This window comes from Neodiprion lecontei, chromosome 1 (assembly GCF_021901455.1).
Source record: "Neodiprion lecontei isolate iyNeoLeco1 chromosome 1, iyNeoLeco1.1, whole genome shotgun sequence".
Taxonomy (NCBI): domain Eukaryota; kingdom Metazoa; phylum Arthropoda; class Insecta; order Hymenoptera; family Diprionidae; genus Neodiprion; species Neodiprion lecontei.
In genome coordinates this window covers 11897847-11916115 of record NC_060260.1, presented here as the reverse complement: position 1 = coordinate 11916115, position 18269 = coordinate 11897847, and the positions used below count along the sequence as shown (strand labels likewise).

The following is an 18269-nucleotide window of genomic DNA, read 5'->3' as shown; positions in this document are numbered from 1 at the left end:
ATTTCTGCTAACGATACGATTCAATTGTCAGGGTCTTGAAACCGTTAAGAAAAACTGCTTCGTACGTAATGTGAAAATTAGAGGAAATTTATTTTTAGGTGAAAAATATCCAGGCACAAATAGTAAAAACTTAACCGATAAATTTTCAGATGTCGAAAGATTTCGCTTGTCAAGAAAATATTACATCTTCTTTTGTGGTTTGAAAGCTTCCGATAATCGTCTAATTTTAGACGAAGATTGATAGTTGAATATTTTCGAATTACTGGTGTCATTAACGTTGCAAAAAAATGCGTTTTTTTTCAATCATTTTGCATTTTAAATTAGCGAACCACTGGAAATTTGTTTTCGCACGAATTTCACCGCGGTTTGTCTATTTCTTTTCAATTCGCGAACAGTACGTTTGCATACGGATATTCCAATTTCGATTCTTTCCCCAGCCATAACGGCTGAATCGTATCGTGTATCGATAAATGTTTGTTTATCATCATTTGTGCAGCTGAGTAGACAGTACGTAATTTACCGTGATGTCTTCCAGGATTAGCAGTACCTTGTAAATGTTGCCTGAATATTTAATCAAGTTCCGCAAAAGAAACGAGCCATATCACGTCCCTTGTAGGTGCGGAATTGACGAGTGTTTATTAAAAAATTCCGTAAGAAATTTTCGACGTGCGTCGTCGCGTTGGCGACAAACATCCTGGACGTTATAGTTTACATGGAAAATGCAAAGGTTGCTCTTTATTGTCGCGTGCAAATGGCTTCCTTGATCCGAGAACTCAAAGGAGAATCTAGTTTCCTTCATCAGATTCAGAGTCGAATTCTCTGATATGATTTAGATTATTTAAGCAACATTATCGTGTAGAATAAAAGAAAACTGCAAAACTTACGAAACAATGTTTGAGATATAAAAGTTATTTTCGCACTTAAGTGACCTTTGACTGACTCAGACGTGTTTATAATTGGAATCTGGGTGGCGCCAAAGAAATATCCACACTATTTAAAAGTCTCGGCTTTTGATAGTATCGTGATTATAGAAATGATATATGTTCTTATTTTTCAATTTAACACCTCCGGTGCCACGATGAGGAAGCGAGAAAAAATGCAAAATAAAAGATAAAAACGTTCTCACCACGTGCGTCAACGGATGGTTGTGAAAAATTGATTCCAACCGACTGTCTTTAAATTTTTTACGGCCATTTTTTTTTTTCATTCACGTTCCGTTCGAAAGACAACTGATAATCCTTATCTATTCTCGATTACCGTTAGACGTGTATAGGTACACAAATTTATATTTTCGAAAGCTCGCTTAGATCGCGACGTCACAATTTTTATATTATATCTTATAGCTAGAAATTTTACTCTCTATGTAAGTACGCGTCCAATTGTAAGACGCCTGAATATTTCCGGGCTTTCTGTAAGCCGCTGCATACGCGAGTCCAAGACCTTCAATCATATTGATTTATTTGATCAGGAAGTAATTTTACCACGGGCGTAAGTCGTAAAGGACAAAGTCATTTCCTCTGGGTCTGTAATTTCACCGCTCGAATCAGCCCTCGGACTATCATCGCGCCTCGCAAGTATTTTTTTTTGCAACTATAATATCGGCTCTGTAACGCGTATCGTGCGACGATGAATGCAAATTCACATCAGTTATTCATTTACGGGGAGACGATGAGCAGTTTTCCATTCATGATGATATACGCAATTACGTACGGTGCTCTTATAACTTCCTCTTTCAAGAGCTATTCTTTTTATCAAGAGAAAGTTTTCCTCGCTTCCACACTCTGCTTCCTGTTTCGTATATATTTTCTATAATGCAACTCCAGCGAAAATCCAAACTTTCGGCTTCGATGAGACGGAGAAGGTCCAGTGATTTTTTTTTTCAAATTAGCAGCAATACTTGTTATATGTCAGATTCTTTGGTAACATGAAATTTGCTTTCTAGCAATCTAACTCCATATTTTTTTGAATTGAATTTTTTCAATATTTACGACAATTACAGTCGAGAGGAATGATAATATTTTTGTTATTTCTATCGTTGTAGTACGCGTCAGTCTGATGGAATATCCAGTCGTTTTATGCCAGTAAAAAATATCAGCTCGACGTCTAGATCTGGCTAGGATCGAGACATTTTGAAAAGTGCGAAATCGTAGATAGGAAAATTCTGGTATTTCAAGCGCTGCAGAGTATCCGACGAACCAGAAATAGATCTTTGAACGCCCAAAAGTGTTCGATGGTAATTGGTACCACGTTCTGAGAATTAAAATGGGAGCGACAAAAATAAAAAAGAAAAACGCTTCCGTCACAAAATATATATCAAATAAATAAAATATCATAATAAACATAATAAATAAATATATCATACAGCGCACGTGTGATTTATCGAGAGGTGGAGTAAATATTAAAAATCATTCATCCATGAATAGACGGAATGCCTGCTGAATAATTGTTCAGTTGGCCAATTGAGCATTTGAATGAAGTTTTTTTTTCCATTTTTAGGGGTGCATAATGCAGTGCAAGCCAAAATAACGAGGACGTATTTTTTGTTTTTCGGTAAAAATGATAATTTTTCATGTTACAGGTGAATGAATTTCACTGATTTTAATATATATAGATATATCTTAAAATGGGTGACCTCACAATGTTATAGCTTTCAATCTGTTATATTAATGGGAATTTTGATTCAATCAAAAAAATAAAAAATATTTCCAAAATATTTTTTTCCAATCTACAAGAATATGAAATAAAAAAAATTTCATTCAAATACTCAATTATCGTCCCCTCGTTAACCAATCGAACAATATCGTTGAGTTGTCGAAAGCGAGCGAGCAGTTTGACGAAAGCTTACCTGTAAGCTCGTGCTCCGCGGCTCGTCACGAACCACTTCCACGTCATTATATGAATATTAAACAAGAGGCACAGGTAGCGCCGCTGGGATTCACCCCCAGCAAACTGGCACCTAGAGGGCGACAGAGCCACGAATATATTTATACATGTATTATATATACGTATACACGTATACACGTATATACATGTAGGGCGTGTATGAACCAAGAGTCGGTCGAGTTGGCTTGAGTTTATGGCGCCGGGGGTGGCAGCCAACTCCCTCCCGAGGATCAATATCCCTCACTTCAACCACCGCTTGGCGCAGCTCTAACCCCCAAACAAAGAAGGGCCTTCAAATGCCGGAACAGCGAAGAAGAACCGGTAAATCAGGTCGATTTACGCACCCGAAGGTACACCGCCTTAGCCGTACGCGTGTTGGGAAACAACTTTTCATGCATAGTAATAATTCATTGTGCGCGATTTGTGTCACGAAGATATCACATGCGTGGTAGAGTCCAAGGTGACGAACAGACACGGATAACCGAGAATTGTCAGGGAATGTCGTAACAACGTAATTCTTTTGTAAATCGTTTTTGAAACTTCAGCTATGCTTTGCAAATTGAGTTAAGCTCATTTTCGGATATGGCATTGTTGGATTTATAATTATTTTTGGGCAACGAAGCAATACTATGTGTTTTTTGAATCCAAATTTATATATTCAAAGTGCACATTTTCTGGAGCTCTAGATCATAAAAGCTGGCGACATTACCTAAGTTTCGTGGATAAAATGTCAGGGAATTCAGATTTTTTTCGCGGGAAAAGTCAGGGAAAAGTCGGGAATTTTATTTGAGCAAAATTATCGCCACCCTGAAGTCGTGATGCTCGAGACTGGAGACGGAAATGCAGGCATCGATTTATTCCTTCGTAACAGGATTCCTATGGCTGGATAATTTTTGGTCACTGATACGTAACCTGACCTTGAAGATACGAATTTGGAACCGACAGATCTAATGTCGAGAATAAAAAGCAGTAAAACCTTATGAAAATTAATTGATTTACAAATTTTTTTTATTTGTTTTTTGACCTCAATCCTCGTACGTGACTTCAAGTCTGCCGTATCGGATTGTAGTGTACATAAGACAGATCTGGAGCGAGTCAGAGGATCATAAAAACAATTTTGTGAGAATTCGATCATCGTTTCAAACATAGAATTAGCGGCGCTCTTATATTTCTGACAGCTGTATTGCATTCTTTGAAATTCCGGGATGACATTTTCAATCAGCGACCCTAAAAATATCATAACTATTGTTTATATCTAACCCAATTTGCTGCAATTCCCGCCTTTGGTACGGTTGGATATACTTACATTTCTGTCTATTAACGTTAGTTTCACAATTTTTTTATAATATTTGTTTGACGTATCGGCTATAGTATATGTATCCGATATAAATTGCACTGCACCTTTAGGTATAAAAATTTACTTGCAACGAAGAAATTCTTCCTGGCAAAAATGATATGAAGGTGTTGTTGAAATTGTAAAGAATTACGGTCTTTCATCCCAGTCATGATATTGGATACATGAAACATTCCGAAACGCACTTGTTTCAGAAGGACCGCTTCATAAAGCTTTATAATATGTTTTGACGGTGCACTACAATTGGAGAAGACAGGTCCTACGGTTCTCTCGTGTAGCGCAATCTAAAAATCTATCCATAATATCCGTACGCGAAGATTCAAGTAATTTAAGTAAATGTGGTTAAATACTCAACATAACGGAATAAGTTTGAAGAAGATGACTAGAAAATGATTATTTTCTTTGCAGGCACGAGGCCCGAGATATTGTGAGGCATGCTGTCGGTGCTAGTGAACAGGACGCTGTCCTTTTCACGGGTCATGGAACCGCTGGCGCCCTACGCGCATTGCTTCGGCATCTGGATATGAATAAGCCCACCGTTGTCTTCGTTGGCCCTTTCGAACACCATGCTAACCTGCGACCTTGGAGAGATCACGGAGTCAAGGTATGCAGACGTCTATGTCCCGATTCAGCTCTTCAGCGTCATTTTATTCATCATGTAAACAGACTGCGTCTTTCGATATGACAAATTTATTATTTCGTAACTTATCAGAAAACGAACACCTTCAATGTAACCTTAAGTCTATGGTTTGCACACCGATATTACTGGTTGGCAATTTATTATTTGTACTTTGTGAAAAGTCAAACACAGTTCGGTTTACTTCAGCGGCAGCACCGTGACTCGTTTCAATTGAAATTTTACCATGAAATCGTTGTTTGATAATAGATTGCAAGTAACAGTGCTAATCGTTGACTTTGAATATGTGCACAGAAACCTGTCCAGTCTCTAATCTTTCGATTATCATCTGTGTTCGTGTTGCCAAGTTTAATACAGAAATTGGGAAGATAAATTATGTATGTCTTAGGATTGCAGAATGGAAATCTCGATTCTTTCAGCCCTATCAAGTCAAACTTATCTGACCATTTAGAACACACTGGTTCGATGTTTATCCAAAACGTCGACTAATATTCAAATGGCAGCAGCTCTGTGCATCCATGTGAAGAAAAGTATTAGATTGCCATATTTACAAATGGGAAGTGAGCATTGGGTTGTAAACGTCGTTATCTTTTAAGCGTACAGTTCGATCCGCAAGCTCTGCACCAGTTATCGTCAGCAAACAGGTTCACGGAAGCTATCGCTCAGCTCATGCCATTTGAATTCCACTACTCGGTGACCGACATAAAGTCGATTACTCGCTGGCAGATATGTATATATATATATAGTCACTCCCGATCATCGTGAACCGTGACTCTGGTACGTTGGCCTCACAGCCGTTGATTAGGAGAAAACCCGCTGCTCTTCACGGAATGATTCCGACATATTATTATAGCATGCTGAATTCTTTTTTTTTTACCATTATGATTTATGACGATATGTAAGATAGAATATAGATGTAACATGAACTTATTGTTGACTTTCACAAACACTTTAATGGTTCACGGGGGTATCTCTTGAGATATTGCAGCTATTGGATGTGATCACTGCCAATGCGATACCGTTATTCTTAATTACACACGTACATTGGCAGACAACTATAGCTTCTGTAAACTTTAACTATGCACATACGTATACCGTTCTCATATCAGGAACGAGAAAATTTTAACAAAATTTAGTTGATGGTTTCCACGGTACCGTAAGTGATTTTTACTCAATCAGCATGCCAGTGGCCTATCGAACACGCTTGTGCAGGCTCATCGCAAGATATATAAAGAAAAAGGCAAGTTCGAGGGTCAATATAGCGTCGTGATAAAGCCTAATCAGCCCGGAGTGCTAAAAATAACCACTCCATCACGTGAATAGTAATTTGAAGTCGAATCCTTTCGTTTTATTGTACTTTCTATCTAACTAACGACAGAAATTCCACTCGTGTAATTGTCGAAGGACTAATCCAGCATTGCGAGATGAAATGAAATCGGCGAACACCCGCCGTAAGTTAAGCTTGAACAACGCTGGTCTGTTACTCGATAAGTTCATGGTAACCTGTTGTATCGGATAATCGCGGGGTTTCTACCGTCGTTTGATCTTGAGTGGGAAAACCTGTAGGTACAATAATTACGGCCAGTCATAGCAATGACTCGCCATAAACTTACATTCTTGATTTCGTTTTTCAGATAATAAGAATTGCCGAGACCAAGGAAGGCTTCCTGGACCTGAATGACCTGGACCGGCAACTAGCTAAGGAACGTCTCACTGGAGCTCAACTTGTCGGGTGTTTTAGTGCTGCCAGTTGCATCACCGGCGTTCTTGCCGATGACGTGGCGACGACTCTTCTTCTTCATCAGCATGGCGCAATCAGTATCTGGGATTACACATCGGCAGGTTAGTACGAGGTGTTTTTCAAGTTCGAAATATTCGCCGTGAATCTCCCAGGAACCGTAATTGCTCTGAAAATGAGTTTCCACCTGTGAAAAGCTGGCCCCTTCGGTAATTCAGTCTCGAATAAAGCCAGAGAAAGAGCTGGACATCTCTTAAGAATTCAATCATGGAAACGAACTTTCTGTGCAGTGATCATCTGGGGATTCTGAAGAGGATTTAACTCTTACTCGGAGGCGGATCTAATCAACTTTTACTACCAGTGCGGATTTAGCCTTTCGTAAAGCTCTATGCAAAGTCTTCATGCCGAGACTCCCCTGCAACGACTCAGTAATAAAAATTATCCCCTGACGTTTCTTGTCCTACAGCTCCGTACGTACAAATGGACATGAATCCTCACCTGCCCGGAGTCGGTGAGAACACGGTCCACAAAGATGCTATCATATTCACCGGTCACAAATTCATCGGCGGCGCTCAAACACCGGGAGTCCTAGTGACAAAGAGAACGCTTCTCAAGACTGACTCTAGCCTCGAAGACATGAGGGATTCGCATAGATATTTGCAAGATCCCGAGCTGCGCGAGGAGAGCGGAACTGCCGCTGTGGTGGAGACCATTAGATGCGGACTCGCCATTCAGCTGAAAGAAAATGTTACACCACAAGCAATCATGGCTCGTCAGGATAAAATCACCAAGTGAGTATTTTTGCGTTTTATATTTTCAATAGAAGTTAATTCTATCGGTACTTTCTTTAAGCTTATTGCATCCTTATATGTCTTCGTTCAGCTTAAAGGTTCACTCCGGGGAATTGCCCGTGAAATGAAAAGTGGAAAGCAATAAACGAGATACAGTGCTTCGCCGCTTGTGGTAGATAATACGACCTCGCTAGCGCCGAACGGTAATATCGCTCCACTAGAATACCGGGCACTGTATGAATTGCAATTAATGATCATAGCATCTCTGAAATTCTTACAAGTCGCGCGAATAAATGGAGCCGTAAAAAATATCACGGCGACCGGGATTCCAAACTGGTTTTCGTAGGTTTGGAATCTGGCCAATATAGTTAGGTACACCTTAATGCTAGAAATTATATTTCGGATCGCTTGTTACTTGTGATACGTCGCTGAAAATCTCGGATGATTTACGTTGGGGATCATTTTGCGACGCGTATAATTCCGTCGGCGAAAATCCGACTGCTACATGCACTCTGGCGAGACTCATTCATGTTGCTTACTCATTTTTCTCAGCTTACAATGTGCGTCAATTTTCAAACGATGAAAGATTACTTCCGACGTATTTCTGGAGGTAGGTACATTCAAACGCGGCGAACGCAATTGAAATAGCCGTGGTTGAATCGTATCAGGTGTCACACTACTCATCGTCAGCAAAATCCGTTGTAAAAGCTACGAATCCAACGTGACCCAAAAAAGGTGCAAAGACTTTACTTTTTCCACACACTAACGTCCACACTTCGTCGAGTTCCATAAATAAAAATTGTGTCCCTGCCAAAAGGGGATCTCGTACAGTCGGCCATCAGAGCGGTTCTTTACCTGAGCGGCATGGCATCACGGAGCGAAGTCTTCAAATAAACCGATGTTAAGGATGAAAATATACGCAACATAACATTTCAGCACTCGCATATAGGCGACATTTAAAACGAAAAAGAGTGGAGGATTATTTTTTCGAACGTACCAAGAATTTCTTCCATGTCACTTGGCTACTGTAGAAAATTAAGACAGTTATCCTGACTTCTCTACTGAACATTGAGATGACTTTCTCTTCCAACTAAACCGTACGCAGTTATATGCATACTATAAGGAAAAAATCTTTTTTCTTTTTGCAGACAAGTTTTGGCACACGTGCGCACAATACCAGAGCTCATACTTCTCGGTAGCAGTTCACACAACGTCAAACGACTTTCAATCTTCTCGTTCATGGTCCGTCATCCCCGAGGCACGTTTCTCCATCATAACTTTGTTTGCGCCGTTCTCAACGACGTTTTTGGAGTCCAGGCAAGAGGCGGCTGCGCCTGCACGGGACGTTATGCTCACGAGTTGATGGGAATTGACGAAAAGTTAGCCAAAGAATACGAGGCCATTCTGCAGCAAAAGTGAGTCTCGTTTCCTCGTTGGTAATAATGCACGATTTGTAACTTACTCAATCATTTTACTCACTTCTTCTCTTGTTACAACATATTCTGTTTTTGTTATTCAAGTGGCTGCAATGAAGAATCAAGCGTGGAGATGCTCCGACCAGGATTCGCCCGTCTGTCATTTTCCTTCTTCATGTCGGAAACCGAGGTTGCTTTCGTCCTCGAAGCGCTGAAAATGGTTGCGACGGAAGGATGGAAGCTTTTGCCTCAGTACGTTCTGAATCCGGACACAGGCGAATGGCGCCACCATACAAACAGCGTATTCAAAGACCGCAAATGGCTGGGTTCGATAAGGTATACAGACGGAAAGATGATCACATCCGAGCGACGCGTGTCTGGACCCGGTGTATTTCCTCAGAGTTACAGCGATTGCCTTCAAACAGCGAGAAACATCTTCAACAGAGCGAGGAAAATGGCTCAGAGATATCCTCTGCAAATTGACCAAAGCGTCGTCTTCACCGAACAAGGCAAAGCACTTCGATGGTTCATCCTGCCGAACGAAGCACAGGACCTTCTTCTCGGCAATTCGCAAAACGTCAAGCAGGACGTTCCCTTCAATCCGGTCACATACAGACTCAGATACAGCGCCTTTGATATACCAAACCACTCTTTGCTTTTAGCAAACGGGATTCGCAGATTGAACAGCGACATTCCCAGGACCGGGAACGCTCCGATAACATCGAACTCTCCGAGACATCACAGCCTCCCAGTATTAACCAGGCCGATCCCACCACTTCCTGATCCCAAAAAGTATTCCTTCGGGCAAACTCTGTCCTCACACTTGAGGAACACCGTGTCGCCTCCACTTATGGCGCAGCTGTCCCTTCCGGAATACGCGACGTCCTCGGGTGAACAAAGGTCTCCGTCGACTTGTCCAAGCTCCCCGATGCCCGTGAGATTCGCAGTCGGCGAGGCCGTGACTCCGGCAATTTTGGGAACGCCTGTGGTTGCTCAGCTAATCGCTGGTGACCAGAGTAACACGGGTAGAGCGCGATGCAACTCTTTGGGAAGTTCGGGTACTTCTCCCCCGATATTGAGTCCCCAGACGATGGCTAGTCTGGGTATAAATACCTCGAGACACCGACACTGCAGCTGCAGTAGTCAAACGGAATTGAACTCATTAGAGTATGAAAATGGGAGTCCGACCCACTCCTTGACCAACGCTAACTCCTACAGTAACTGTGACATGAGGGTTGGTAGGTCCTCACCGGTCTCTAACCTGTCGCAGAGTTCGGAAGATCTTCACGCTTATTTGAAGGAAGTTACGAAGGAATTAGCAACGGAAATAAAATCGGAAATACGCGAGGTGATATCTCAGGTCGACGACGTACTGTCGGAAACTAACACAACGGAAAACACGCCCCAGCACCACTCGCGGATCCATAGCCTCAACCATTGCGAGGAAAAGCACGATTCCTTCTCGGCGAGCGATATTGCTGAGTATCTCATGGAGTTTTCAAAGGAAATGGCAAGCGAAGTGAAATCGGAGATCAGGTGTATGGTGAACGCTGTCGACGGTCTTCATAGGTTCTCACCTGACACCTCATCCTCTGACAAATCATCGAATGGATGTGGTTCACCCGAAAGAGTTTTACCGAAGGCCGGAACGATTGGTAAGCTGAGTGAACTTTCTCAGGAGAGTAAAATGTCGAGCGAGTGTTCGTCAGACGAGACTGTGATCTACGTCATCAAGCAGGATGCTGGCGGTAAAACTGACGACGAGGACCGTAGTGGGGTCGAAATAGACTTAAAAACACTGCCGAAGATCTACTCGGCGATAAACTCTGTCAGTTCTCAGGACAGTGGAATTAACCTGTCCTTCCATGAAAACGAAAAGTCAACTGAGTCCGAACTTCGGAGAAGCAGTAGCGCCGAGTCAAACTCTAACGGATGTAGGAGACTGCGAATAAACGGGAAAAACGCGAAGCAAAAACGGGTCAATGATCTTTCCGAGGACGAGGAGATCGTTTCCGAGTGCTCGGGTCTTGAGGAAGAGGAAAGACTGAACCCGGACAAACCCTCGGAGGATGGAAATCTGCAGTGGCTGTGTCCCCCAAAAAACATCTGGAAACCTTCGGTAGAGGCGATGCAAGAATTTGACATGATCAGGGACGGAGACAAGGTTATGATCTGCTTATCCGGTGGCAAGGACTCCCTGTCCCTGTTGCACACTCTGCACCAGTACCAGTTCTACGTCAGGTCCAAGGGTGTCAACTTCGAGATAGGGGCGGCAACTGTTGACAGCAAAGCCTACGACCCCCTTCAGCTAATGACGTACCTCAAGGCGCTGGACGTACCGTATTTTTACGAAGAGCAACCCGCTCTTGAGGAAGAGATTGGAAGGTCGGCGTGCAGCTTCTGCAGCAGAACGAAGAGGAACCGCTTGTACGCCGTCGCTAAAGAGCACTCCTACAATGTCCTAGCGCTCGGGCAGCACCTCGATGACCTTACGGAGGGATTCCTCATGTCCGTATTTCACAACGGTAAACTCTGCACCATGAAAGCACATTATTACATCCGAGAGCGTGACCTCAGGGTTATTCGGCCGTTCGTATACGTCCGGGAAAAGGCTTTGAGACAGTTTGCAGAATGCAAGAAACTCCCTGTCGTACAAGAAACGTGCGAAACTTGCGACGACGCTCCAAAGGTAAGTCTAGCTTCCCATTTTGTAAGATCCCTGTCATTCGGCTTATCGAGTCGTAAAATGCATATCTATAGAATGCTACTTTTTTCGTCGAACGAAGCCCAAAATTGAAAATCGACAAATGACCAGGTAAACTGACAGTTTTATTTCGCTTGACAAACGTTCTTAAGTACACGGAAAAAAAACGCTAAAGTGACAGATATTTCTTAACGTAACCAATTTGATATGAAACGTAATTGGAACTCGAAACTGGTTGTTGAAATATTCTGTCCGTCTGGTGAAGTTTTTTAGAAGCCAAACGAGCTGCCCCTGTGTCATCTTTGTGTCCAATAATTGAGCCTCGCAAGTCCTACAAACGACAATCGTGTTTCTTTCGCAGAAGCTGGAGCGTAATAAGCAGATAATAGCGCAGCAAGAACAAGTTTACCCGCGATTATACTGGTCTCTGCGATCAGCCCTCCAGCCACTGATCGTTGCCCGAGGTTTTACCGAGGAAACAAACCAACAGAAGAGGCATCGAAGACCAAGAACAAACTCCTTCACAGCCTCGGCGAGTAGCGCGTCTCAGCCATTAAACGACAGCGAGACCGAAGAGGAGCCGGTAGTCTAGCGCACGTGAAATACGACCAGAAAGGCGAATCGGTTTACTGCTCGGAATCTGTCTGGTAAGTTCAGGAAACATCTTGCACGAACGACAAAGCCACCCGTTGGGCGTGATGGTCAGGCTGCACAGTAGGTCAGCTGCGTCGAATGCTGAGATGTATGTAGATTTAAAGTCTAATTAACACCATACTAATGATGACGCGAGGGAAGATTATCATTGGGAAGTGGGAAAGGAGAAGAAGAAGCTTCTTTAAAGCTTCTTTGGCGCTTTACGCAGAGGATAAAAATTGTATCTATTCTGCACGTAAATGAACAATTCTTTCATTGGGAAGAGAGTTGTACTTGGCAGAGCCTTTTCGTGATCCCAATTTCATTCTTGCCTTTAAACTTGTCTCTTCAGACGATTGGTACCTACGATTACGTACAACAGGTACTAAGATTCGTCCTACATTTTTAAAATTAAAACGTATAATACATATATGTTTTACGTTCGTTAATTAGCATAATATTATAATTAGTTAAAATAATGAAGGTAACATTATCGTTGACGATTAAATGCAGAGCGACAATGAAAGATTGAAAGGGTGAAGAGGTCTTTGTACTATTACGTACAATGTAAATCACTTGGCTTGGAGTGTTCCGGCGTGCAAATAAAAACGGATAAAAATATCTGTTTTTTTGTTCTCTAAATTTTTCAATCTTATAATTGATTGATTAACGGAACTTCTGAATTTAAAGTAAATATTTAACTGAATTAACCGCGGTTCGAAATCAACGTTGGCAGCGCGAATGTTTTTCTCTTCTTTTTTAGTGTGACGATTATATCGTAATGTAGTGATTACCTGTTCACAAAAAGTATATGGATTGAAAGAAATGATCGTGTTCAAATAAACTATTGACTTACTGTTCATGGTGAATAATCAAACACAATATTATCTACAATTAAACGACAATACAACTAAGTATATACATATTACGCAGTACATATACGTAGTGTATATGTATACGTATGTATACTATATTAATTATGTACCACACAAAATCGAACTCAACCTAATTTAAAACATATTTACTCCGCCTGAATCAGAAAGTGATTATGCTGTACAGTCTCGTTGAAGAGAATGCTTCGAATTTTGTAATTGATTATGATTGTAAGATTAATTTTTATACGTTAACAGTTCACCCATTGGCAACTGCTATGTGTCGGAGATTATCAATTTTTACAAAATAACGATATATATATATATATATATATATATATATATATATATCGACAAGTATGAGATACTTATGACGTTTGTATTTATTTGAGGGGATTTAGTGTCCGCAAGATGGTAAAACTAGGTTTCGTGTAGCTGTTGTTAATTGATTACATTAAACTATTTTTATTGAATTTAGGAGATTTGTCGATAAATCCTAAGAAATTAATTGACACATTTTCGTAAAAGAACACGTGTTATACAATCATTAAATAACAACTGCAAGTCCAACTCGATCGATCAACGTTATACGTGTCGATAAACAAAATGCTTTTTTCAAAGAATTGTTGTTTTTTGGAACTGGATCTCCTTAAATAATAACGCTCAAAGTGAGCCGTGGTATACCATCGAATATGAATATGACAAATAATAACATATAATAAAAATGCTAAGGAGATCGTGTATCTCCAATGCTTATACACTTCACATACGTCTTTTTAACATTATTAAGGCAATATATACCTGTAATACATGAAGTTTCGACGAGGTCATTTTTTGATATTTTCTACCGGCGTGAAAATGCGCCTGCTATTATGTACTCATAGTTATACATGTAGGTATACACACGAGAAATGACAGAAATTGTTAAATTGTTGAAATGGTGATGTTGTTGCTTTTTTTTTTTTTATGCGCGCTTGAATATTAATTATCCTACTTTTTTTTTATACCGTTTCGGAAGTAATGGTACTAAGGTACATGCGATTGCCTATGATAATTTGCTGTGAGTTTGTATTGTGAAAAAAAAAGGCTAAGACGATGTCTTTTGAAATTTAAATTATTACATGTATATAATACGATAGGTATGCATAATTATAAATGTCGTATCTAAGGGCGTTTTATACTTTATAAATTATTAAGTGAGTTACAACTTTAAATCAAAGTTCCCGAAATTCGTACGGAAATTATTTGAAAGAAAAGAAACAAATTTGACCTGCGTACATAGGCCATAAAAAAAAAAAAAAAATAAATAAAACAAAAGAAAAAGATAATAAGAATTCTAAAACAAAAAAATAAAACACGCAAGAGATGAAAAAAAAAAAAAATCAAAAAGAAACAGAAAATTGGAACCATCGTGCTCATGTAACGCCTCTATTATTCGGGATCAAGCAGAGGAAAAAATGATGACAGGTTTTAAACTGTAAGTATATCACCACCGGAAATTGGATTTTTATTGGGGCAGGACCAATTCGATGAGTTGAAGATATTCCATTAATTCGAACGGCATAAACACTTATATATATATACGCGACAGAAGCGTTCCGGTGGCACGAAAAAGGTCTAAGACAGTTTTTAAATGAGCCATTTCGAACTTAGAGGGCGTCTTGAGTTAAAACTCAAATTAATTCGCAGTTATAACTGCTGCTTTGCACGTAACTGGTAACGGTAATAAATAGCGTTCATAAACACACGATTCATAGCTGATAATGCTATGTAGTTATTATTTATTGGGAATTTTAACCACGTCCCTTTATTGCAATTTGCTGGCTTTGATATATTATATTGGGTACAATAGATATGGAAAGTGATTTGATATTTCTCGCGGTCAAGAAATATCATCTCACTGCCGATAAAAGTTGCATCAGCTACTGCTGGTTGTACGTTTTACCCACGGTTATATGAATTACAATTAAGAAATTAATGTGACGTTCAAAATTTTTCACGAATTTAGAATACAAGATATGCATCACGATGTATTATGTATGTATAGATTTTTACCAATTTATTTAATTATATAAATACAAAACTATATACATACATACACAAAGACACAAACAGATATAAATGCAATGTATTATAAACATTATTGTTAATATATTCGATGATGATATCTAAATTCGTGAACGAAATTTATACTGTAACAGTTACCTATAAACCCTTACATATTATATATAACTTATCTGTAGCTTTGAAAATTCGAATAAATACACCTAATACATTTAACAATATGGAAACTACTAGTGAAAAAATATTATATTCAGTGTAGTATGTAATAGAATTATATAAATACACGAAGAGAAATACTTCTTAGATTATGAATCTCTGATTCAATGAAATAATTTTCATTTGATTTGAAAAAACTTTGCTTGAGATAAAAAAAAGTTGTCATTACGTCTATCATTTAGCATATTTATGCAAATTGAAAAATCTTCTATACATTTTATAAAACAATGTAATTCAATGACGCTGTGAACCTATTTCCTTGACACGGTTTAAGCAAAGTATTTCATTAAACTGATCAAACTATTCTCAACTTGAAATTGTTTGCTAGTTGTTAGATGTAAAAAAAGTAAAGAACTTTCTCATGTCAAGCAAAGTATTTTCAAGGTAGTTGAAAGCAAATCATTTTATCGAATCAAAGAATCACACAGTCTAACAATTATTTCTACCGGTGTAACGTGAATTGTTACACCCGAACCGCGGCATACTATATAACGTAACAGTACTAAGATTTATCCAAATACGATTGTCAATCTGCATACCTTAAACCTATATATTATACGAAAATTAAAACCGAGGCTGGCTGCACATCGACGGAGAACTGTATAATAGAACGTTATGTAAAATAAGTTCAGTCGTTAAAAAGACAAAACGCGAGGCGTTTATACATCACACCTCGCACGTATTTTTATTCCTACAACGATGTGGTGCCAGCTTGAGGCTGAGAGTCATTAATTAATTAATATGTATATTGAGTTACGCGGCAGCCATATTGATAGGCAGATGTATATGACAAACAAATTGTAAGTTTTAATTAATATTATGTATTCAATACACGATAATGCGAAATTAAATTTGTTATTCAGATGCAATCGCTTCACTCGTTACGTTACGTAAACGCCGACTTAATCGAGAGTGGTTTTTTTTTTTTTTTTTTTTTTTTTCACCTCAAATCTTTATCATCATATATTGTTATTCTACTATCATTCATACGTCACCTTTTATTCTCTACTAGCGTGTTGTTAATCGTTGCAGTCGCGTTTCATGTGTCAAATTAGTATTTGATCGCTTTCTTAATATTACAATTAGACAACGTTGGTAATTGTCTTCAAAATTTCATAATTAGGTGGAACACGTTATGATGTTGGAGAAAACGATAAAACTTTGATAAACTCGACTCATTCCACACACACACACACACACACACACACACATACACACACACACACACACACACACACACACACACACACATACACACACGTATTTGTAGATATTATACCTATATTGTAAAATTTACACGCGCGAGGATCTCGCAATGAGAGCCTTATTGACATTTTATCACACTTGGGTTGAAAGTTTTTTCGTTTTTTCCTGAATTTATTTATTTATAAAATAAAAATCTCTCTTCGGTGAAACGCAACGTGTGAAATCACAGCAGTCACAGTCATTGAAACATTTTGTTGGAAGATAAATTCAATTAAGAGATAATTATATAGTATATACATATATCGAGCATTGATTGCGATTGTTTGAGATACGGTTACGTTTTCTGTTTATCTTTTTAAGTGTCGAATGAATTTATCGTAACATAAACAGATATTATTATATTATCTACAAATTATGATAGATATTATATATTTTCAGAGAGTTACGACGTACATTGTTACTGTAAAGATATGTAAGTTTATTTATCGCTAATAAAAACGACTGTATAAAATTAATAAATTTTCATTTCTTGTTCAGTGTTATCCGAATTATGAACGTACGTATTGCAATAATGCAATCAGTTCTTCGTAGCAATATTATAGTATCATATTTCAAATTGAAAAAAAAAATTGTCATTCCTCTCGATCCAACCGGTTATTCTCTGATCTTACCACATAGACGAATATAATCAAGTCTCCACGCCCGGCAATTTCGATTTCAAAGATTGCGTGAAAAAAGAAGATGAAACTTGCTCTTAACTCAGTTGGCATTGAATGTTTCACGCTATGAGTAAACCGTCGTCCGTACCACGTGTTACTGAAAAACACTTTCCCCGCTACAAATTATTTTCCAAATTCCAACGCCATTATGTAAAAAATTCAAGCAATAAAAAAGGGAGCTAAGGCATCATGGATGATGTCACAGACCCCGAGTACAATTGGGTACGTCGGACGTGTTTCAACGCGTTCAATGTATTTCTGACGATGTTTAATCGAATCGTTTATGACAATTCCGTGGTTATGCAGCAGGATGATGGTCGTAAGTTGTATTCTTAGTTACTCGACATTTTTTTGCAATTACATTCGTCAGTCAATGAGCGTCGTGTTGAATTGCGTGACGCGCCTGCAATGCTTGCGTCGCTTTTTACGGGAAGTGCAATATCAGTTGCAATTGATCAAATAATCATTTTCCAGAAAATTGTTATCCGATCGTTTTGACAGCCTTGGATTTCCTCGTGTACTTGACCTTGAGTATGTAGCAAGCATGCCGCTTCCAACTCAGCAATTCTACTGCCAAAGAATAATGGAGTCTACATCTTATCACTGCTTCCGTCGAGGCATTTCGAGTATATAACTACAGGTCGGAATAAAGCTGTATTTCTTTGGCGTTATGCTGTATTTTTTTAATTGTTAATAAACGAGTTCAAGTTATTCGTTGAGAGATGATTCGTTATGAGCTAAGCTAAACACGTCCTTAGGTGTTATGGGATATATGTATACCAAACGTAGTCACGGTCACGGGATTAGTGGAGAGTTGATAAACAAGAGGGCTAGAGATTGCGATAAGCTGATAGCAGATATCAGTCTTGGTCGGGCAACCAGATATATCGGTTCTGTTCTCGTTACTGTGAATTCGTTACAATTCCCGGATAAACATGGAAAACGGACGAAACGATGGAAGGAATGAGTCCCTTCTGACTCCGACATATACAGTGAGAAAAATTTTATTTGTTATAGTAACTAGGAAAATTCAGTAA

At 39.2% G+C, this 18269-nt stretch overlaps 2 protein-coding genes across 4 annotated transcripts in view; both read left to right on the top strand.

Annotated features, from left to right (window-relative positions):
- LOC107224011 overlaps window positions 1–17028 on the top strand; it is a 117432-nt gene extending 100404 nt beyond the window's left edge. For both annotated transcript variants that reach the window (XM_046729926.1, XM_046729927.1), the window contains exons 3-8: window positions 4646–4841; window positions 6509–6716; window positions 7079–7403; window positions 8552–8818; window positions 8924–11507; window positions 11884–17028. In XM_046729926.1, the coding sequence (XP_046585882.1) occupies window positions 4646–4841; window positions 6509–6716; window positions 7079–7403; window positions 8552–8818; window positions 8924–11507; window positions 11884–12114 (3811 nt within the window). In that variant the 3' untranslated portion in view covers window positions 12115–17028. The remainder of the gene's footprint in view (window positions 1–4645; window positions 4842–6508; window positions 6717–7078; window positions 7404–8551; window positions 8819–8923; window positions 11508–11883) is intronic.
- A 1074-nt stretch (window positions 17029–18102) lies between these two features.
- Window positions 18103–18269, top strand: part of LOC107226957 (flavin-containing monooxygenase FMO GS-OX3) — a 32028-nt gene continuing 31861 nt past the window's right edge. The window contains exon 1 of one of the 2 annotated variants that reach the window (XM_046746817.1): window positions 18103–18224. The gene's annotated coding sequence lies outside the window, so the exon portion shown is untranslated. The remainder of the gene's footprint in view (window positions 18225–18269) is intronic. The other variant, XM_046746814.1, reaches the window with a different exon arrangement.